Here is a 24,720-nt window from a genome sequence, read left to right as displayed (position 1 = left end):
TACTGTGAATGACCGAAATCGATGGTTGTTGACTTTCTCCGGTGAATGTTGACAATCACATAGTCGCTTTGGTGAATGTCCGAAATATTTTTTACATCCGATTTGATATTAATTTATTCGTGGATATAATTACATTTATTCGATATTTTAATACTTACTGACGATAGATTAGAAGAGACATCAGTGTTTGGAGTATCGGTCAAATATATACCGGGCAATAATACTTGACCTTTAAAAAATATCAGTGAAGGGTATACCGGGCTAATGTATACCGGGCAGTGGCACTAAACCTTAAAAAAACATCAGTGTAGGATATACCGGGCAATGGCACTTGACCTAAAAAAACTCATAGTTCGGGAACATACATTGTAGTTGGAAGATCAAGTGATTAAATTTTCAGGATATTTGGATGTACAGATCCTGAGGAATCAGTACTCAGAGCAGCCTCCCCTGACAACAATAACAGCAATTATTCTCCAGGCATCGAGTCGAACAGAGATTGTATAGCATGGACGGGTAAAGCATTTCATGCAGCTTCAATATTATGCCATTATTCATCGACAATAGTGCCTGACGAGTGGTGGCGAGACAGTCGTTCAGCAACCATTGACCAGACGTTTTCAATTGGTAAGAGATCAGGAGAACGTGCTGGCCAGGTCAACAGGCGAACTTGTTCTGTATGTTCGCCTGTATTTCTAGTACTTTTTTCCTTTAAAAAATAAAGATTTTTTAATTAATGATTATTTAAATTTTTGTAATACATACATTAATGTAGTAAAATGATAATAATAGGTGATATGTGAAGATAAAATAACTTTTTGTTCTAACATGCTCTGTAAAAAACATCTGCATATCTTTGCTTCAAAAATTGGTGCAATAACTAAATACTAAAAACGGTGAAGTGAAATACCCGATAACTCTTGGTGTAATAAAATACCAACGAAAGTTCTTGGAATGGCTCTTCACATTACTCTCTGTGTATAGTTGTTGCCACCATTTTTGGTGTTCCGAAACTCTAAAGTTTATTACATTATAAGTTTATAATACGCATTAAATGCCAGTAAACTTATCTTTACAATAGAATTAACAATAACATTAGTTGGTTTAAGAATTATAGACATAGTATTCGTAAAATAAAATTAGTTCGTAAATCAAACACAGCGATGACAGTATTATAGCTTTGAATTCGGCTTAAAAGAATAGAAGTGGATAGAAATTAAATGATTAATTTTTTTCAAAATTCAATTGACATAAATTTAAAAATTGAAATGTTATTATGGTTATTACCTAAAATTTTCATACATTTTTAAAGGCGAACTTTTTTTCTGTATACGTAAAGCAGCGTATAGTTATTCAATACATTCACGCCCTTTCGAATTCGATTGCCAGTAATCTATTAACGATACCTTTAAGCTGAAATCTCGTACAATGAATCATGTTAATGCAAGTCAGTTTGGTGTAAGCATTCTCCTCTATTGGTTTTTTTTATTTAGCAACGCACTCTAAACTTTTTTTTATGACACCTTGTATGAACTTGCGATTTAGTGCTAAACTTAAGACTTTGGTGTTCTCTTACTTTAAATTTCGGTTTGTTGAACAACAAAATCTGAATGATATTACAGTGCATATTTTTCAGTTAATGTTCAAATACCTCGGAGCTTTAATAAGGTTTCATAAATGAAAAATATATAAATTGAATAAAAATATTGTCTGACATCAATTGGAAAAAATTTCTAATTTTCTGTGATCTTCTTAGTTTAATGCTTCTATTCCCACAAATATGTGGCATAATAATTTACTCTCCAGAATTAAATCGTAACTCAAAATTTAAATACTTATCAAATTACCGTATCACGCTTTCTGGCACTGCAGGAGATTTTCGTAAATGAATTTCATTAATTTGTGATTCATATAGCCTGCAGATGTTTAATTTTAGAAATGAGTTACCAACTGCATTTATATCTAAACTAGAAATGAAATTGTTCTGGACATATTTAAGATTGTAGTATTCTGTTATTAATTTCAATTTTCTAAAACTTATCCTATTACATGAGTGATATATGATCGGAGATGATTTTCTGTAGTTTTATAATTTCAAATAAATAATCGGTCGTTAAATTCTTAATTAAACAGGAAGCATTTTTAGTGTATCTAAACACGACTAAAGTAGTCGTGGCAAATACTTTGCATCGAATCGGTATTTCGCTTCACTAAGAACCCATGATAATTCCATGTGCAGCAAACACAAAGAATGTCTTTTTACACTACTTGCTGTGAAGAAGCCCTTACCATTTTTACTATTTAGTGACGCAAAAAGTTATAATAACATTAAGATATGATACACAGTGATGGTGCACAGTGTCAGTAAAAATATTTTTACGACAGAAAGTAAAGTAAGAATCATTAATTTAGAAAACATATATACAATATTTCGTAAAATAAAACTAGTTTGTTAATCATTTATGCATTTAGCAAAGGGAGAAAATTAATTTGAATATGTGATTGCTATATTATATGCTATTGCTCATATTATAGATGATTATATATTATAGATGATTATATATTATATATAGATGATTATATATCATACATGATTGATCATATTATTAATCATATCATATTATCAGAAAACGACTCTTATCTTTGAAAAAAACACTAGTTGTTATTCTATGCTTAAACTTAAAAAATATTAAGATTTACTCATGTCTACACAAAATTCTGAGTTATATTTAAGGCTATTTCAGCATCGTATAATATATATATATATATATATATATATATATATATATATATATATATATATATATATATATATATATATATATATATATATATATATATAAGCCTCATTATTTAATGAAACAGTAATAATTTTAGATCATCCTGAGCGGTATCTAATACATTTTTGTTTGAGTAGTTAGAATGAACGTTAAGTGTTTTACTTTCCCTAAAAAAACTCTTTGCTTATTTTTCTGAGAAAAATTCTCCCTATTCAAAATGGGTCGTTGTTCTAAAAATAGCTATTACCACGAAAGTATAGATTCTTCTCTGCTGAAAACTAAAAAGAAAAAAAATCTTGGAATTTATCCAACCATTATTTAGGGATCTTATAAAGTACTAGTTTAAGAACATGTCAACTTGTTTATATCTTTAAGTCCCACATGATTAAAATAAGCTTTCAATTGATCTGAAAAAGTCAGTGAACTCCAAGTATTATAAAATAAGATGTGGTATAAATTCAATAAATTAGAGATTAAGTAAGAGAGGGAATTCTTTTTCAATGACAAAGGGTGTCATGACAAAGAATTCATTGATCCTTTTAAGTTTAGGGAAGATTATAAGTTTTAATAAATAAAGTATTAGGTTTAAAATATGTCCTCTTGTTTATAAGTATTATTATATTGTTGAGTTCCACATGATTAAATAAAGCTTTTTAGTGATCTGAAAAAGTCAGTGAACTCTACTGAAATTAGGAATACCAATAATACTTTTAAATGTATTACTTATATTAAAATAAGCATATGTATTCAAGACGTTTGATAAAGATATGTAATTTCACACACATTTCGTTTCAAAACAACTTTAATTTCAAATCATCGATGAGCTTTTTATTGCGCACTATGCACATATTTTAACGCATACTTTTGTGTCAAGTTCATTGAAAGAGATGATATGGTCTTAAAGAAAAATCACCAATTAATAAAAAACCAAACATTTTGATTTTTCATAATTAATCATAGCATGGAATTTGCAAATTTCATTGTCTAGAAACTGCACCTGTATAATCTGAAAAAAATACATATAGGGTAGACTAACCAGTGAAGGAACACTTAAGCTTCACTTGCCTTTTGAAAAATCATATTAATATCAAAATTCGTAATTTTAGTTCAATGTCAACATATTTGTTACTAATTGCAAATTATGTAAAAAAAATTGTGGAGAACTTACATAATATTGTTTTAAAGTTTTGGAGGTTCAAATAACAAGTAGAAAGTAACCAACTGAAGAGACAGCTCTTACCAGTGAATGAGCACCCAGTAAAGGAACACTTAATTTTGGTTATTTTTTAATGCTCTTTATGAATTTATAAGCCATGCAAATATTTAAAGACACCTCACTGGTTAGAAGTTGTTTTTCGAATTTTTAACATACTTTTGATGCGGAACATCACTAAAGGCACAAGAAAATTAAAGTTCATCTTTTTTTTCATTAACTTAGAAAAACTCCAGTAAAGGAACACTTGTTCCTTCACTGGCTTTTCATCGTTTGGTGATCCAGTGAATAAACACCCCCTTATCTCAGTACTTTATTACGCTATGATGCTTAAAAAAAATAAAACGCAACTTCAATAACTATATTCTGAATTCTCTTTTTCACAGTGAGAAAAATAAAACTATTACATGCAATTAATTCCACTTCAAACATATAATTACAAACACTCACCTTTTAATTTTTTCAAAGAAACAAGGTGTTGCAGAGATAATAGTAAATTCAAAAATTTTTCCAGTGAAGTCTATTTGACCAGGTAATCCAAAACATTGGTAGATGACTTCCTATTGTTTGGGCAGTAAGCTATTGTTACCAATCAATCTGAAGAAAAACTTTCAAATTCTTATTTTTAATCAATATATATGAAATGTTCCTTTACTGGGCAGTGTTCCTTCACTGGTTGGTTTACCCTAATTGATTAAAAAATTTTTAAAAAAAAGTGCTATCACCTATTTGATTATTAATTGATGAAGTGACACCTTGTTCATAAAATACACCAAATTACTTATGTTGCCACAAACTGATTGAAAGAAATCTATAATAATAACATCAAGAGTTTGTGTGTCATCCAGAGTCTTATAATTTCAGAGTTGTTTGCTCTAACATTCTGAAATTTGGCAGTGGCAGCATAGAACAAATTTAACTTCCGATCGTAAAACTCATTTAAAAATCTTTTTTAGTACTTTAGTGAGAGACGTTTGAAAAATGAAATTTCGTCATTAGTTTAGAACTAGGCATTGATACAAATAAAACTACAAACGACTATGTTTTCTTAAATATTTGAACTCTGACATGATTGTTGTATGCCAGCGTATAGCTCTTATTAGTAAAAAAAGTATATGTCACGCTCGTTAAGTTATTTTTATTAATTATGATTCGATGATCAACTGGTAATACTTGAAATTATTGCATTTATGATAGGTACTTGTCAACTTAAATCACGTTCTATTAAACAAAATAAATGAAAAGTGGAATTTAATAGAAAAATAGACGCCAATAATGTTTAATTTATTTTTGTAGTAGATATTTCTGACATTATGGCAATTGGTACAGTTTTAACTAAAAACCAAAGGTTCTAATATTGGTACAAAGTATTATATTAATTTTATTTTCTTTTAAGTATTATTAATTAAAACTGCACTGAGATAGTATATTTTTAATGAAAACTTTGGACCCCCAAAAGTGTCGAAAAGTTTGCTTAGATATGATAAATTTTGATTATCATAAGTGCTTTTCTCAAGAATGCAAAGCCACCTGCAAGGGCAAGAAGTAATAATAACTACATCAATCAAAGTTTTTTAAGCATCATAAGCTTCATTAGTTATGTCTGTATATGTCTTTTAGTTTTCTGCAGTAATTCATATTGTTGTTCAGAACTGGTTTATTGTTTACTTCTCATCCACTTCGTAGGAAGAACGAGTATTTAGCTAGTATAAATTATAAAACGACTGAATAAATAAAAAAAATAAAGCATCTATATCATCAAAAATGTAGAATGTTTCTTGCGCAAAAATAATTTAATCAAAAATCAGAAAAGTTCATTTTACTGCTTTAATATTTTCAGTCAAGCAAAAATTTCCTTAGCATTTTCCTTATAAATCAGCGTTTAATATATATGTGCTTAGTTTTAATATTGTTATGTGAAAGTTTCGAAGAAAATTCGAAAATATTGAGATTATGGATAGCATTTAATCGGTTAAGTATTCTAAAAATAACTACATTAATTGTAAAACACTCTCCGTTAATGAAATAAACTCTAACACCATTGAGCTTAATTATGACAACTGTTTCTCAAAATATATAATTTAAAATTAATTTTTCTTATTACCATCTTAATACTTTTTATTTAGAAAATCAAATAGTATAACAGATAAAAGTAAATGATAACTCTAGTACTGTAGTTTGTTTAACTGAAAAAAAATGTTTAAATGGGGTTAAGTATCCAAGAATGGAAGCATGCTTTTAGAAAACAAGACGCAATCGTAAAGTAATTAAGGTTAATGAGCTCTATGAAAATAGGTTTTTCAAGAAACAAAAGAATAAAGGAAAGAAACTTAGATAAATACATCTTTGTTAGTTTTCTATTGGTATAGGTAGAAAAATAGCCCTTAGATTTAAAAAAAATAAACGGATTTATTTTCATCTTAGACAAAAAGATTTTTACTATTATTTGAAGCATTTAGAAATTTGTTACTTTGTCAACGATATTTTAAAGTGTACAAAAAAATATGTATTTATTTTTTTTAAAAAATTATATCCATGTAAGTCATTTGAACAGTGTTGCATGTTTGCTCTTCAGCTTCAAATATATTTTGATAAGACTTTTTTTATCGATACATTCTTAACCCCTTAAATAACCTTACAAATACCACAGAACTGAAAATGTTTTTAGTTTGAGTAAACAGTTTACAGTTTTTCTTATAAAAACAAATAACGAAAATATAATAGCAAGTAGCCATATAGAACTGAGATTGTCATATTTTGATTACTTTAAGTGAATAATTTGAATAAAATTTTATTAAGTAAATATTTGAACGGCTTGAAGTGAATAATTTAAATACCATTAAAAACTACGAATTAATACTACATTTAATACCATTAAAAACTACGAAGCATCAATTTTATTAATTTCATTATAATTTTAATGTGTTTATATAATATATTAACATAATTATAATTTGTTTATATAATATATTAACACAAGTATAATTTGTTTATATGATATAATAACATAGGTATAATTTGTCTGTATAATTTGTTTATATAAATATGGAACGATAATTCTAACTTTAAATTAATATTTATTCGTAAAGCAACTACAGCTCAGAAATATTATTAAATATTTTAAACAGATCTTTTGTTTTTATTGTTAAACAACATTCTATATTCCAAATTGTTAAACAACATTCTATATTCTATATTGGTTTCACGTGTCATGCATTATAATCCAACAAATAGGAGTAACTAAGCTTTGTTTCAAAAACGCATTTTTTAAGGGTATTTTTATGGCATTTCCTTTCATGAACTTAATGTCGTTGAAATAAGTGTTTAGTGTTCGTGATATATTGAGCTATAAAGTAGCGGACTGTAACAAACATAAACATTTATTTACAAACTTAATAACATAAAATTGACAAGATCATTTTGAGTGACAGGGGGATGTTCCCTGTTCTAGAGTTGAATGGCAACTGAATAATAATGTGTCATATGATATGAGCGCCGCCTCGTGGCAGTTCTTAACACTCCCCGCCGATTGGATGTTTAAATCCAATCATTATTAATTACAATGCTTATTACATAATAAAATAAAATGAAAAATTGACAATATTCATACAAAACATCAAATATACATTCACGTAATTTCAACTTTACAATTATAATGAAAATTTTAACACAAGAATTAATATATAGGTAAAATACAAATGTTGCGTACTGATCTTTTAAGTATATTGCCTTGTGGCAAACGTATATTTACAACTCTTACCTTCCCATCACTTCCCTTAAATATTTCCTCAATTCTTCCTGTTAACCATTTAGTTGCTGGCAAATTCTCTTCTTTCACCAACACTAAAGTTCCAATTTTAACATTATCTTTACTGAACTGCCATTTGTGGCGTTCTTGGAGATTACTTAAATAATCTCTCTTCCAAAGTCTCCAAATTTTTTGAGAAATTTTAGAAATCTTTTCCCATTTACTGAGTCTATTTTCATTGATATCTGCAAGTTGGGGTTCTGTAATGGAAGTGATGGGTCTCCCAATAAGAAAATGCCCAGGTGTTAGGGTATCAAAGTTTTCGAAATCAGCTGACAATGGAGTCAATGGCCTGGAGTTTAATACTCCTTCAATCTCTGCTAAAACTGTAATGAATTCTTCCAAAGTAAAATTGGAGTTTCCCGCTATCCGTTTTAGGTGGAATTTAAAAGATTTAACGCCGGCTTCATATAATCCTCCAAAATTTGGTGATCTTGGGGGGTTATAATGCCAATCAATTTTTTCCTCAGCAAAATATTGAGCCAAAGGTTCATCTGGTGAATTAATAATTTTAAAAAGCCGTTTCAGTTCAGCGTCTGCACCCACGAAATTTCGTCCATTGTCAGTGAAAATTTTAGAGGCCTTACCTCTTCTAGAAAAAAATCTTTTCAAGCTAGCTATAAACCCTGTTGATGTTAAGTCACTTACAAAATCTAAATGTATTGATTTAGTACAGAAACATACATAAATTGCAACATATATCTTATTTAAAACACCTTTCCTTTGTCCTTTAAATTTTATATAAAATGGTCCACAAAATCAATACCTGTTATGGTAAATGGAGAAGAAGGTTCGATTCGTTCTTTAGGTAACTGACCCATTAATTGTTGCTCTAAAACTGGTTTGCTTTTTGTGCACGTAACACAATTGTGTATTACCAACCTGTACAAATTTCTGCCGTTCACAGGCCAATATTTTTGACGTATTAAGTACAACAAAGTTTGTGCTCCGACATGTAAATATTTCAAATGAAAATAATGTACAATCATATAGGTTAAGGGATGTTTTGCTGGAAGGACAATTGGATGTTTAGTACAATCATTAACACTTGAATTTACAATTCGACCTCCAACACGTATAAGACCCTTTTTATCAATAAAACAATTAAGAGAAGACAATTTACTTTTACCTTTCACATTCTCACCTTTCATTAAAGCATTCAATTCTTCTAAATATTCACTTTGGGCAAATTTTAAGAGAAAAGTTTCGGATTTGTTCAATTCTTCAAAATCTAAATACCTACCTGCCTTGTTCTTTGGATTTTTACAGTTATAGATAAATCTAAAAATATATGAAACTATACGAACAAGTTTAGAAAAATTATTGGTAAGTTTAAGTAGGTAATTATAAAACATAACATTTTGATTAGTTAAAGCAAAACACATATCCTCTTCAACAGAGGAACCTTTTTTTAACTCTGAAAGGTAAGAGTTTTCAGCAATGGAATTAGAGCACTCAAACACTGAAATCTCATCTTTTCTTAAAAACTCGGGACCTGACCACCAGGCCTTATTTTTCAGATGAACTTCTGCACTAACTCCTCTCGTAAGAATGTCAGCAATGTTAAGTTTACCGGGAACGTGTGACCAAGATTCAGGATTGCTAAGGGCTTGAATCTCTTTCACTCGATTGGAAACAAACTGTTTCCATTTATGATGAGGTCCTTTGATCCAGAACAATGCGATCTGGGAATCTGTCCAAAAATGAACTGTTGGGGATCCTTTTCGTTTTACAATCTGTTCTATTTCTTTGGCGAGTCTGGTTGCAAGTAATGCACCCATTAGTTCTAGTTTTGGAAGAGTCAGTTTCTTTAATGGAGCAACACGACTCTTTGATGCTATAAGATTAACTGTGATTTTGTCACTGTACTTCACTCTAAGGTACACTGCTGTTCCGTATGCTCTTTGGCTGGCATCCGAAAATACATGAATTTGAAGTACCTTGGCATCATCTAGACTGGAATCTAGAATCATTCTAGGAACTTGTAATTTTGAAAAGACCGATAATTCAGACCTCCACTGAATAAATTGTTGGCGAATGTCCGGTGGAAGTTCCGTATCCCACGGACACTTTCTAAGCCACAAATCTTGGAGTAAACACTTGAGTCTTATTGTGTACGGACTAAGAAAACCCAATATGTCGAACAGTTTCCCGATAGTTCTTAAAACAATTCTTTTAGTAATGCTTTCTTTTCCATCGAATTTAAGCAAGTCTTTCAGATCTACAGAGATGTAGTCTTCATGCACATGCCATGGCAGTCCTAGAACTTTGTGTAAATTGGCTGTAGGATTGGCTTCCGAATGAATGGGATGGGTTTCGAACCCGCAATCCTTCCATAATTGTACCAGTTCCTTGCTGTTTGAACTCCATTTACACAGATTCATGCTTGCTTCTGCCATAATTTTCTTGGCTTCGTCCGACATCTGAAAGGCAGATTTCACGTCGTCGAGAGCTCCTATGAAGTCGTCGACATATAGACATTCATTGAGCATATTCGCTGTAGCGGGATGCAACTCTTGATATTTTTTGATATGTTCCTTAATTGTGGCAGAAAGCAAGAAGGGACTAGCGTTGACACCAAAAAGAACTCTGCAAAATCTAAAAATATTTATGTCATACTGCTCACTTATGGCCGGGTTCGAACTTGGAAAAAGAAATCTCACTGCATTTCGATCTGTCTCATTCAACGATATTTGAAGGAACGCTTTTTCGATATCTGCTAAGATCACCACAGCATTCAAACGAAAAAATATGAGCATGTTAAATATCAGGGGGTTTAGGCTAAGTCCTGCGTATAAACAGTCATTTAAGGAAAGTTCACCTTCTTCGTGTGAGCTGGCATCAAAAACTATTCGTTTACTAGAACTGACTGATTCTCTGTAAACCATGGAAAATGGTAGATAAAATAGCGGTTTATCTGTTTGTACTTTGTCTTTTGGGACCTTCTCTATGATGCCTTGATTTTCATAGTCTTTCAGAATTTCACGATAATCTTCATACAGTTCTGAGCGTCTCTCAAATTTTCTAATCAAATGATCTAGCCGTCCTCTGGCTACAGTTAAGTTATCGTTTAATTCCCTAAAATCATGTTTCCATGGTAGCCCAACTTGATACCTCCCTTCTTTGTAATCTACAGAATTTTTAAAGAGAGCTAAAGCAGTACTTTCCTCATCTGTATTATCATTTGGAACTATCCCAATTGACTCTAATTCCCAAAATTTATGTAACCCTTCATCAACATTGTCCTGTATGAAATAACATTTGGAATCATGTGGGTGTGTAGAGGGGATCGAACCTGTAACCATCCACCCGAAAACTGTTTCAATTAAAATAATAGAATTACCCCTTAATCGAATTTGATTTCCTTTTAACAATTCATAAAATACGTCTCCTCCTAAAAGAATCGATATTTTTTGCGGTAAATAAAAATTAGGATTAGCGTACTTAACGTTTTCGGGTAAATTCAAATTAGAAATATTTATTTCTTCCGAAGGAACATTTCCGGCTATTTCTGGCAAAATTAACAATTCGAGTTCCTTACTAAATGATTCCTCATCATTACTTATACGCGAATAAATCTTCTCAGTGATCGGAAATACTGTATTTTTCAATCCAATTAAATTTGACCTACAACGCGATCTTTTTAAACCCAATAAATTAGCTGCCTCTTCTGTAATAAGAGATTTCATACTTCCAGAATCGCATAGCCCTGTCAAATGCAAATATTTTCCGTTCGATTGCAATATTTTAACTTTCACTGTAGAAAGAAGAACGTTTTTATTTACATTAAAAGAATATAAACATGGTGCCTCTTGCGGTCTGTTATTAATTCCATCTGGCATTTGTGATTGCGTAACTTCTTGTTCCGAAACTGAATTATTTCTTTCTTTACTGCTCATTGGCGCCACACCCTCATTTTTGTTTTGATTTTGTCTATCGAAGAAAAAGTTCGCTCCGTGTAACATTGTACTATGATTCTTGTTACAAGATTTACATTTTAAATGAATTTTCTTACATTTAGACATTGTGTGAAATCCGAGACAATTAAAGCATAATTTATTCCTTACAACACATTTTAATCTATCATCTGCGTTCGAATCGATAAACTTTTTACATCTGAAAATAGGGTGGGATTCCATGCATCCTAATAAACAATTATTTTTGTTTTCGTTTTTCACCATTAGAGTTTTGAATTTCGGGGTTGGTTCCCGTTTAAATTCGCCTGAATTTCTGTTTACATTTTCTAGTGCTTGACATCTTTTAGTTAGGAATTCCGTAAATTTTTCCCAACTCGGTAATTCCGAACCCAATTCCATTTCGTATAATTTACGTGAGTCAATATCAATTCTTTGAATAATTATATAAATTAATATTGCTTCGCAAAGAGGGTTCGTTTCTAATTCTAGTTGTTTTAATGATCGCAAATTACTTTCAATTTTATCGAGCATCTGTCTTAAACTAGACGCAGATTCACATTTAACTTTAGAAAAATTAAATATTTCACCAATATGACTCATAATTAGCAACCGTGTATTTTCAAATCGTTTTTTCAATGCTTCGAATAAACTGTTGTACGTATCATTTACCGTAATTAATTGTTTAGCGTTACCCTTAAGTGCCGACTGAAGGTAAAACAATTTTTGTTGTTCTGACAACTGTTTGTTATCGTCAATTAAAGACATAAATTGCGTTTTGAATGACAACCATTCGACATATAAACCTGAAAATTCGGGAAGATTAATTGACGGTAATTTTAGTTTACAGTTACCAGAGGACGAACTATTTTCATTTGAATTAGAATTTGGATTTAAAAGTTTTTGAAAGCTTACCTCGCATGTTTCGAGGTCAATTTGCAGCCCATCTAAACTTTCTTCAAAATCTGGCAAATCCTCATCCGACAAAGTAGAATAGCATTCGCTGCGTAGATCCTCTAACTTTGTTCTAAGTTTATCCAAAGTTGATAATTTTTGAGTGATGTCCGTATTGTCCACAGGTAAATCAGTATTTTGTTGAAGTGCATTTTCAATCCTTGTCAATTGTCCTCGTATATAACCCCGTTTTCGGTTAAATACTGTTATTTGCTCCAAAGCCATTGTTCGTTTCGATTTCGTACTCAATTTCCACAAGCGTTCGGTTTGTCTTCGTGCTCGGCGATGACCACTTTTTGTTTAGTGTTCGTGATATATTGAGCTATAAAGTAGCGGACTGTAACAAACATAAACATTTATTTACAAACTTAATAACATAAAATTGACAAGATCATTTTGAGTGACAGGGGGATGTTCCCTGTTCTAGAGTTGAATGGCAACTGAATAATAATGTGTCATATGATATGAGCGCCGCCTCGTGGCAGTTCTTAACAATAAGTTTTAAATGTATAGAAAAAGAAGGGAAAACTTTCCGATATCGCTACCTTATTTAACGCATGCAAAGCATATTATGATTTTAAATTTCAGATCAATCTTAATCATTTTTAAATTTCGAATTTCGTGAGCTCTTATTTTGTGGTATCTCTTGAATATGAACTTCATGCGTAATTATATGTAATAATAATAATAATAATAATACGCGAAAATACGTAATACGTTATTATAAGTAATAATAATAAAAATCCATTAAGTTTTTTATATATTATAGAACATAACATAAAAATTCTTTACACTTCTTTTCTATATACAGAAATTTCAATTTTACAAAATGCTTTGACTTTATTCATGGATATTAAGGTAAAAACGATACTCTTTACTTAAGAGACAAATTACTAAATAATGCAAGTATATCATTTACATAATGATATAACTTTCTACATTGGTCATTATACTTTATAAAGTTAATTATTACTGAAAATGCATGAGTAAATAGCATAAACTTGTTTCACTAATGACTGTGAAAACGTAGCGTCAATTTTAATTACTAAACTAGATGGAAAAGTGACATTTACCATTAAATGGGTAAGCTACTAAATATACCATACAAATATCACATTTTGGGAATTCTTCCAATTAGGAATGTATAAATTGAGTTTTTAGTTATTCAACAAATTATTAAAATAAAAGACTGCATTTCAAAATTCTTTTATTTTTATTTTTTAACGACATTTGTTCTTTTGGTATAGAACACGTATATTATATGATGCATTGTAATTGGTTGGAGGCTAAGCACTTATAGAATTTTTGAAAATGAGCTGAAGTGAGGCATTTCCATATCTTCTAATTGGTATTATTTTCACAAAAATAAATATTTTAATACTTTTTATTCATCATTATTACCTAATAGTCTATTAAAATTAATTCATAAATAAAAAGACAAATCTGGCTTAGTACGTACTGCCATATTTATATTTTATGAAATGAGTTGAAGTGAGGCATATCCTTTTCTTCCAATTGGTATTATTTTCACAAAAAAATATTTACATTTTTTATTCATCATTATTACCTAATAGTCTATTAAAATAAATTCATAAATAAAGAGACAAATGTGGCTTAGTACGTACTGCCATATTTATATTTTATAAAATGAGTTCAAGTGAGGCATTTCCTTTTCCTCCAATTGGTATTATTTTCACAAAAAAAATATTTATATTTTTTATTCATCATTATTACCTAATAATCTATTAAAATAAATTCATAAATAAAAAGACAAAGCTGGCTTAGTACGTACTGCCATATATATATTTTTTAAAATGAGTTGAAGTGAGGCATTTCCTTATCTTCCAATTGGTATTATTTTCACAGAAAAAATATTTTAATATTTTTTATTCATCATTATTACCTAATAGTCGATTTAAATAAATTCATGAGTAAAAAGACAAATCTAGCTTAGTACGTACTGCCATATTTTATATTTTCCTACATTTAACATTACAAATGCTAATTCTGAAGGGGTTGTACGTATTTAGTCAATATTTTTCCTTCAATTTCTAAGAGAAATTCATTAAAATCAGCCCATATTTCCTTTAATTAAAATCTAACAAAATATCTTAAATGTAATGTAATTAACTGTTTAAATTTGTCAACATAATATTTTTAAAATTTGAGAGCATTAAAATATTGCGTTGATATTTAAAACAAATATTTATATAATTTCATCAAAATTTAAAGCTCTAAAAAAATCTTCATAATCATCTGGTCATAGAATTTTTGAAAAGGATATATTTTTTTTCAACAAATAAATTTAAAAAAATACGATTTTATAGATAGAGAATAAGAAAGGTTACACAGGTTATGATTAAAACAAAAATGTTAAACGAAGTTCTTGCATTTTCTATTAAACGAGCCTGTTTGGAAATTCACTAACATTACAAATGTTTTCTTATTTCTACGAAAATAATTTGAAAGCATTTTAAATATTCTTGCGTTTATAATCTTTGCATTCAGAAAAATTTTACCTTGTTACGGAAAACTTTATATCTGCTAAGACTTTCATTTTTAAAATGAATTTAGAACTATAATTACAAACTTTTTGTCCAAAACTCATCAAAATATTTAGCAAATTATTCACGTTTAAAACCGTTTAAATGTTTGCTTTAATTTCATGAATTAAAACAAGTTTCTGCACTGCTATTATTACTCTTGAGTGGAAATTGAAATTACTTTGTTCTAAGGAAAATTGTTAAAAATTACAAAATCTCAAGCAGTTTTAACTTCGCCAGAGTTTAAATATTCAACGAGCATGCAAAATAAGTTCATTAACTGCACCCATATACTTAGTCGATTAATAGTCGTGCAAATAAAAGAAAATATTATATGATACTGAAGAAATATGTATTTGTTTAACTGTGCATATAATTTATTGCTGCATAAAAAATTTCTCCTTGAAAAAACTAATGCAAGTAAAAAAAGGATATAAAAAATATTTTCCATCAAAAATAAGGATTTAAATTCAATAAAATGGCTTCAATAGAAATCTAATATATAGTCTTAATTTAAGAATTTTTCATTAGGAGATAATTTATTAAAAACTGCATTCGAAAATTAATCGACTAGAAATTACTATTTCAAATTGAAAGTACATTAAAAAATTGATGTATACATATATACTTATTTATATTAATCTCTTGCTCAATTTATTCTTATTTTTAGTTATTTTAGTTCTCATTTTAGTCTTATTTTTAGACCTAGTATGCTTTGTCTTCTTCTTTTCATTAATATGTCTTTATCCTTATCCAACGTTAAAGTAACATAGCACTATCTTAATCAAAAATTAAAAAACTAAAAATCTTCTCGAAGCTTATTTAAAGTTTTTCTTTAATACTATAGTTATTTTATACAACAATAGATTTTAATAAATACGAGTTGAATAAAAATAAATTCTTTTGAAGGAAATATTTTAATCAAAAGATTTTTTAAGATATCCTTTATTTCTTTTCTTTGTGTTATTGTACTTTTAATAGGAAAAGAGCAGAACAGAATTTAATCAAGCAAGGAGCATGACAGTCTTATAGATTTTTTAGAAGAGTAAAACATATTAGTTTATTAATTACGTTTAAAGAAATGTTATAAAACGGATCCATTAAGTTTTAAAGTTAAAAAAATTATCTCTAGATCAAAGAAATTAATACTCATTTGCAAAGCTTTTTATTAAGAAAAAGCAACAAAAAAGAAAGAAAGCATTCAACCAACAGCCCCCTGTGAGCCAAATGCCCACATATATTAAGGCCCATGAATATTAAGGCTCCACAATTTAGTGATATATGGATGATTCTCACGAAACATGACAATTCGGATCAAACAATTTCGTCAAATTTAAAGTCCTCAAAATAATCTGAAATGTTTTTTGTATACTTCTTTAGCCACACGTAATAATGTCTTATAGACAGCAGTGTAGTTTATTGGCATTTGCTCGAGAAAAAAAATAAAATGGAAATTCACCAAATCTTGAATGCCAGGAAAATGACATATTACCATAGAACAGGGATTCTCAACCTGTGGGGCGCCCCCCCCTAGGAGGGCACGAGCACACTAGAGGGGTGGGGCGAGAATATTCAAGAGAAAATAATATTTAAAAAAAATTGATTAACTGTATGAAAGGAAAGCGCACAAACACATAGAAAACAAAATACATTTCGACATATTTAATAACTTATTAAAGTGAAACAACTTATTGAATCAAAACTTAAGGTAGGGAGCCAAAAATGGCTTTGCTTTGAGGATTTTTCCTAATTTTCTGGTTAGGTCTGTGTGGCTGAAATTTTTTTTGTAACATCTTACACCTATCTCTAATATATATCACATATACTTTTAATTGTAAAATAAAATTTCATTTATTTTATAGTACAATTTCAAAATTGTAGCTTCTGCGCCTAAAGTTTCCCACAGGTTCCAATGGTGAGCCATATATTGAAATCACTTTTTCACTTACTCAAATTATCCTTAGAACAAACATTTAGACTGACAAACGTCTTTTAAAAAGGCACTTTAAGTGTCTTGTTGGTAGGAACAAGTTTCCCGATTTTGAAAAAGATATTTGTTTTTTCAGAGCGTATAATTTGTTTATTGATTTTACATTGATAGTTCTTGTGTGAAGTCACTAGCGATTCTTTTAATCTTTATTACTGAGTTAATTTTTTCAAAAGAATTAACTAACAAGAATTAAATAACCATACTAGAGTTAACTAACCTAACCCATAACTAGTATAAAAATACCCATATTTACAGGAAAATACCAGAATCGACCACAAAAACACTCATAATTACCAGAAAAAAATACCTGAAAAATTACTTTGAAATGCAAACAATACAAAAAACTTGTAACGAAATATCGCAATTTCTGCTAAAATGCAGAGAACGGCAAAATATTATAAAAGTTTAAAAAATACCAAAGTTCCATATTTGCTTAAAATGAAATAAATCAATTGGCACTGAATTCAATCATTCCTCTTTGAGAAATAATATGCTACGTAATGATTTATAATGAACTCTTTTATAGATTTCACGTTTGTTTCCGAAGGTGGTCAATGTGTCCCCAAGATGGCACCGGTGTCGGGCCACCTTGGAAACATGCATATGGTCACCATTTGCACGACTTAAAACTATTAATCTGATAGATTAATTATAATTAAAGTAATGTGGTTAAAGAAAAAGAAATAAGCATTCAAAGTTCTAAGAATTTGAACACATATAAATTACAATATCTTCTCACACGGAAATTAGAACAACTGCAAAAAATTAAATCACTTCATAGAGTGGAGGCCATTCAAGGAAATATCTTCCAATTCAGCCTCGTGCACCTCAGATACAAGATTTACAATGCAGCAGGGACGTCTTATGATTCAAAATAAATTTAATTTTACTTTGGGGGGTGGGCTACGTTAGGAGCACTGACCACCTTTGGCTTACCCACCTTACTTAATCAAAGCATACTAAATTTAAAAAAGAAATTAATAATTTTTAGTGACTTCCTTGGGCCCAAAGAGCGGAAAAGATTCTTTATCTCAGGGTTCTCATTTTTATATAATTTGCAATCGTTACAACCATAGTTAACACAATATTAAAACCAGGGACGCATTTCTTTTGAAGCCAAAGCTTCTCTGTGGATCATGCAATGTGTCCAGATGCATGGCGGCGATTTTTTACAAGTTTACAAGTGCTTGTATACTTTCGAACCTTCCGGATATTGAACGAGCACCATCGGTGCATATTCCGATGCAATTTTTGCATTCTATGTTTGCCTCATTCATAACTTCATTTGAAATAGCAAATAATGCTAGCGCTGTTGTTTTGAGTTCTATTGATTTGCAGAAAAGTAGTTTCACTACTGACATATTATCACAAAATCAAACATAGACAATTAAATGAGCATCTTTATTATGCTTCATCAAACTGTATTTAAAACATTTTGTCACGCAACATTGAGAAAAGCTGACACTACATTTTCAGCTGTATCACCAATTCGAGGAGCAACAGTATCGTTTGAAAGAGGACGGTAATTCTTTTGAAAAATTAACTCCAAACATAATTTCTGCAATCTCAATTGCTGCTGGCTTTTACTTTACTTTTGTTTTGGCAGTTAGTTAAAAATATTTTAAAGACAGAATTCGAAATACTCAATATACATTATTGTTGTATACATTTTACTGTAAGTGGGGGGCGCGATGAAAATTATGATTGAAAACTGGGCCACGAATACTGAAAGGTTGAGAACCGCTGCCTTAGAAGTTTAAAAAACAGTCATTTTAAGTTAATAATAAGTAACTCAACTTACGCCTTTATGTTAGATGGATCATAAATAGCTTAAATTAATTCTTTTTATCCACTTTAGAATGAAACAAAAAATTTTTGTTGCTGATATGTGCAGAATAAATTTGTGTATAATAATCAATCATTAAATAAATGAATAACTTTGATTACATCCAAGCATATTAAAATCATACATAAACTTGGTATTTGTTTTATATTTGCTTTCCCCCTTTACAGTATTAGCAGTTAAAAAGATATTCTGGTAACACTTCAATGTCCTGGCATTCATAAGCCAGGAAAATGACAGCCAGAATAATGATAAATTCGCCATTTTATAGCATATAACTTTACTTTAATTTAATATTTTGGCCAAAGACGTTTATATTCTGCAGAAAACAACAGTATTTCTTAAAATAACTCAGATAAATCTATGTAGTTTCTGTTATTAATGATTTCAAGAAGCCAGGAAAATGACAGTATAAAAACTTACTCACCTTGAAAAAATTTTTGAAGTAGATTTTGAGCCAGAAAATTGGTTTTTTATTCATGCAACAAGACATGTTCAGATAGGAGGGTATCTAATCAATCTATTAACATAAGATATTGATTCCTGGCGCTATCTATTTTGGTTATAAATCACTAAATAAAAGTAGCCAGGAAAATGACAGATTGTCATGGGACAAACAAATTATTGTCTGAAAAAATTAGTAAACAATACCCTCTGCGTATATTCTAGATATGCTTACATAGGATAAGATAAAAAAAATTAGATTTTGAAAAATGTATGGGAAGTTTTGAAGCTAGTTATTATTGGAAATATTGTTTGGGACATGCCAGGATAATGACACTTTGATATTCAATTAAATTTTTTACGTATACAAAACAGTCAATGCTAGTGCAAAGTCATTTTAAAATGCTAACAGCAATGCTATTTATTAATTTTTTTTTAAAAAAAAAGAGCTTGTAGTATTATAGTATTAGATCTTGGAGCAATGGACAGTGAATGTCATGTTTTGTGAGAATCACCCAAATATTATTAAAGTGATCAACATTGAGCACTGATTGTCTTTATTTCTAAGATAAGCTGGGATCTATCTATTAAAAAGTGTCTTAAGACTCCAGTTCTTTACCGCGTATTAGCCAATGCTCTGAGGAACAGTCACTGACTTCATTATATTAAACATCACATCAAATTTATTACATAGAAAATTGCTTATTTATTTCACAGGACATTTTTCAAAATGCTAGGTCATAATCTATAAAAATTGATGTATTATCAAACAATAAATATGATATTCGTATACAATTATAATGTTTTTAGTGCGTTAATAATATTCTTTATTCAATATTACTGTTATTTTTGTCTTATTGTAAATTGGTATTAGAATTACTTTTCTAGAAACTAAATAACAATTAGAAGTGTTGAACTCAACATACATTACACCATTTTGTGACATTATGATGCATTTACGATATGAGAAAATGGTGATAAAATTTAAAAAAAACATTGATATTTTAAAGATTATTCTGTATGATTATTTAAACTAACATTAATATTGAAAAATCGCATGAACTAAACAACTCTAAAGTTACAAAATAATCCTTTAAGTATTTCTTGCGAAATTTAAAAAAAAAGTATTTCTTCCATTATTGTAGATAAGGTATGTGCAATAAAAATACGATGCATTTAGAAAAAATAATTTATTTTTCTTTTTTAATTATTTTGTCATGATATGGAATAGAGCGTGTTGGTTCTCATGTATGTGAAAATAAGAATTCAATTATAAAAGCATACTTTTATGCATACTTTAAAGTATTTTTTCAAATTAAGAATTTGTTGCTTGAAAAGGATTGACTGCACTATTGTAAATATAATTTTCTCAAAAATAAGCCCTGTATTTATATTTTTTGCATGAATATGAGTAAAATAATTGCTTAAAATAGTTTAAAGATGTAATCATAAAAAGGAAAGTGCGTGACATTTTTAAGAAATTAGAGATTTTATTAGGATGAATATAGTTTTTTTCTTTATTCATTTTTTTAATCTCATTTTCCTAAGTTTCGTCTATTTACCACTCATTTTACACTTTACAGAATGATCATAAATCTTTCTGCATTCTTTAGCATGATCTAGTTTTTTTCTCAAAAAAGATGAGTATTCTCTTACGTTGCAGATGGGATTTAGGAAAATGTGGGTAAGGATATAATGGAAATGTTGCATGTTTACATATTGCATGCCTTAAACTCGCTTCAGCAAATTTTAAACTATGCTTTTTTTATTATTTACGCATTGTACGGATTTTTCTTCTTAGTAAACATTATAGAAGCAGACCATTTATCAACTGTAAAAATGTTTTAAAAGATTCCATTTATGTAATTTTGACAGAAAATGCAAGCAATATAATTTAAATGTTATGTATTGCCAGGCAGATTAAATTTAAACAGTATAGTTTTGAGCAAAATGTCTTTTCTGGTATTATTTAGAAATTCCACTGAAAAAGTTACATTCAAATACTTACTATTTTTTTAAAAAAAAAATTATGATTTTGATTATATTATTCTTTAACTATGAAAAAAAAACGCAATAAAGAAAACATTATTTCTTAACTTAATATTCTTACATATAATTTTATATATAATTTATATATAATTATTTTAAATATAATTTATACTTATAATTTTCTTAAATATTATACTAGCAAGATTATGTACGGTTTGTTACAAATTACACACTATTAAAATTATTATATTGTAGAAAATTTCTGACCGCAAAATTTGCAGAAATTTTCCGCCATTCATGCACCGTGGGGTTCAGAGCTAAGACGTACTTTCAACCTTGAGGTACTCTCTTGTCAAACAATAGGATCACACTTAATTCGCAAATGGCCAATTCCTGACTTAATTCGCAAAAGGCCAATAACTGTCGAGCTTGTCTCCAAGTCTGTTACCCAAGTATCATTAGAAACATCAACAACATACTGACATTAATACCTTTTTATATACAATTACAATACTTGCGTAGACTAGACCATGTTTACATTCTTTGCAATTTCTTTCGCAGTTTCTTTTTCATTGTCTAAGACATATGAAACGTAAACATATTTGATAGCTAAGTAATTAATTATAACCAATTACCTTATAACCAATTACATTATAACCAATTAATTATCACCAATTATGACCAAGTACCGTGAGATAATTTTGAATCTGGTAAAAGAGTGTAAAACTTGGAAAAATTTGGAAACTCTGTTGCAAATAATATTTTTTTCAACCCAAAAATCATGTATGTCAGTGTATTAATAATTATTAACGATATTCTATAGAAGTTATAATTATAAGGTTATATGTTTTTCTGAGATAAAATGAGATAAGATTAGTTTAGATTGAAAGAGATGTTATTCTGAGGTAAGAGTTTTGTTATTTTATAGATTTTATAATAAAAATAAAGTAAAAAACTTAAACATTAAATGAATTGATAAAAAAAACATATCCTAAACATTTTTTATATTATGTTATTCATAATAATATAATTTGTGAAACATAATATTTGAGACTTATAATTAATAAATTTTGGTAGAATACAGACTTAGTTTTCAGTTTTCTTTAGAAATGATATTTAAGCAATCGTTAATTCACTTAAGAAATTAATATTTTAGCTAAAATAAAAAAAGCGCTTATATTTCAATTACTTGGAAAAGCCAAAAACAAATATAGGAAATAATAGTTCATCTGTATAATTCAAAGACGAAATCTAATTACATCCTGCAAACGCAAATGATGTTTACGAAGTTCAGCTCTTATTACTTTTAAAGCTTTTCGATTTCTTTCCAATTCATTATGCATTCGAAGCTTTGTTTAGGAAAACATGAGGGTTTAAGCCAACCATGTTCGGATCAAATTTCTGGAGAAATTTTCGAGAAACGAATTCCACGACATGCCTCTAGTCTTAATGTAAAGAGTGGATTTGCTTTAGAATTTCGTATCTAAATTCCTTGAGAAAATTTTCTAAGTGTAGGTTTACCTGTTTAAATATCTAGAAGTTCTAAAGAGATTAAATCTTCTTCGACGCTGCTTTTATGTGCAAAATGCTAACCTTTTCAGAACATATGCATGTATAATTTGTAACTTTACCAATTAGGCGACATTGTCAGATATATTCTTCCAAACGATACAGCTTTTCAGTAAGTTAAGAATAGAATTATGCATAAGTCATAGCGATTGCAGCGATAAAATTTCAGAGCAAAGCGTTGGACATGACAGTAATTAATTATGTTTATTTCGTTTAAAATTAACATGTATTTTAGGTTTTGTATTTCAAGATGCCTGCTCAAATAAGTCTATCTTTGAACATTATTTTAAATCTATTAGCTTAACAAGAAATATTGTTCTTGATTAAATATAAATTAGTTGTCTTAAAAATTACAAATCAACGAAAAATGAAAAAAATAAAATAATTATTTTGTATTTAACGAAGTATGTTTTGAAAAATAAGCCTTTTTTTGTTTTGAGCTCAGAAATGTTAATCTGCAAAACCGCAATAAATTTTAACGATTTTAACGAACACGATCTTTGTTTGTAAGAAACTTTGAAATTTTGTTTTGATTTTGCAAATGTCTCTCATGTGAACAAACATATTTTTACATTATTTAAGAATCAACGCTATCTGAAGCAATTCGAAAATAATTAGAAATTGCTCGCAATAGTGAAATAAGATGGTGTAATTTAATTCTAACTTAAGCTTTATTGTTGCTATTTTGAGGTGATATACAATTTACTTTAATGCACAAGAACAAAACAAGGTTATATTTAAGAGCAATTGCTGTTAAATTTATGGCGCTGATGGGGGAGCCTAGTTTTACGATGTTCTTCGTACTTAAAATATCTCTATTTAATTGCCAGTGGGTAGAATATTAAAATTTTCTCGAACCAGAATTTTGAATATTAATAACTGATTAATATTAATAAACAAAAGAAAAAAATAGGAGATTTGATATAGTTAAGCTGATGAGTCACATTCTTATATCCACAAGTAGGACTGGGTAAACACGTAGTATCTGTATCAGAGCCAAAATTCATTATGTAATTTGATATTAGAATTCAGTGGAATAGTAGACTGCGTGAATTTATAAAATAAAGAATTCTAATTACATTACTTAAGGAGAATAATTAGTTTCTAAAAATGTTTTAAAATACGCATTGAAAAATCTTAGGGTATTTCCAATTTAAAAATAGTGGCAACTGCTTTACACTTAAGCTATGTAGTGAAACGCCACACGCAACTCTTGGATACATGAACTAACAACTTACTATACTTCACTACACCAATGTTCCTTTAAATTACCAGGTGATCAGTAGCCGTCAATTTTTTTATTATTTAAAAACCTTAAAATTTATGATTACTGTATGATACGACACACAAAAAAGAGTTAGTAAAGTTATTTTTACAATATAATATGAAGTAAGAATCATTAATTTAGGATGCACTCATACACTGATTCTTACAATAAAATTAGTTTGCAAACAAACGCGTAACACAGAGAGAATATTAAGACGAATTACACCTATCAAATTGCTTATGAACTCTTGTTTTGTTGCTAACTCGGACTCTAAAGTGTTCCTTCACACAATTTTTTTTAGGTTATTCAACATCATATTAAGATAATACACCACATTTTTTTTGTAGCTTATCTACTTAAAGTTATACTAATATGATACAAAAAATATTCTGAGAAACAAATATCT

At 29.0% G+C, this 24,720-nt stretch overlaps 1 protein-coding gene across 1 annotated transcript; it reads right to left on the bottom strand.

Annotated features, from left to right (window-relative positions):
• Positions 1–550: 550 nt before the first annotated feature.
• LOC147813951 (uncharacterized) lies at positions 551–12,894 on the bottom strand. Its single transcript, XM_087160167.1, has 5 exons — positions 12,631–12,894; positions 9,185–11,046; positions 8,568–9,082; positions 7,754–8,454; positions 551–709 (listed from the first exon to the last, which is right to left on the bottom strand). Exons 1-5 carry the CDS (start codon positions 12,892–12,894, stop codon positions 551–553), a joined length of 3,501 nt encoding a protein of 1,166 aa, XP_087016293.1.
• Between the last annotated feature and the right edge of the window lie 11,826 nt (positions 12,895–24,720).

This window comes from Parasteatoda tepidariorum, chromosome 3 (genome assembly GCF_982258835.1).
Source record: "Parasteatoda tepidariorum strain Cologne lab strain chromosome 3, Ptep-v5.0, whole genome shotgun sequence".
NCBI lineage: Eukaryota > Metazoa > Arthropoda > Arachnida > Araneae > Theridiidae > Parasteatoda > Parasteatoda tepidariorum.
The sequence above is the reverse complement of the archived record's forward strand: the minus strand, read 5'-3'. Positions and strand labels throughout refer to the sequence as shown.

Excerpts from the sequence above, each read along its gene's own strand:
- LOC147813951 (XM_087160167.1), bottom strand. The coding sequence starts at position 12,894 with ATGGCTTTGGAGCAAATAACAGTATTTAACCGAAAACGGGGTTATATA. Across the intron at positions 8,455-8,567 it reads TTCTCCATTTACCATAACAG|ATTTTGTAAGTGACTTAACA; the intron begins GTATTGATTTTG and ends CAATACATTTAG. Across the intron at positions 710-7,753 it reads TTAAGGGAAGTGATGGGAAG|GAAAAAAGTACTAGAAATAC; the intron begins GTAAGAGTTGTA and ends TATTTTTTAAAG.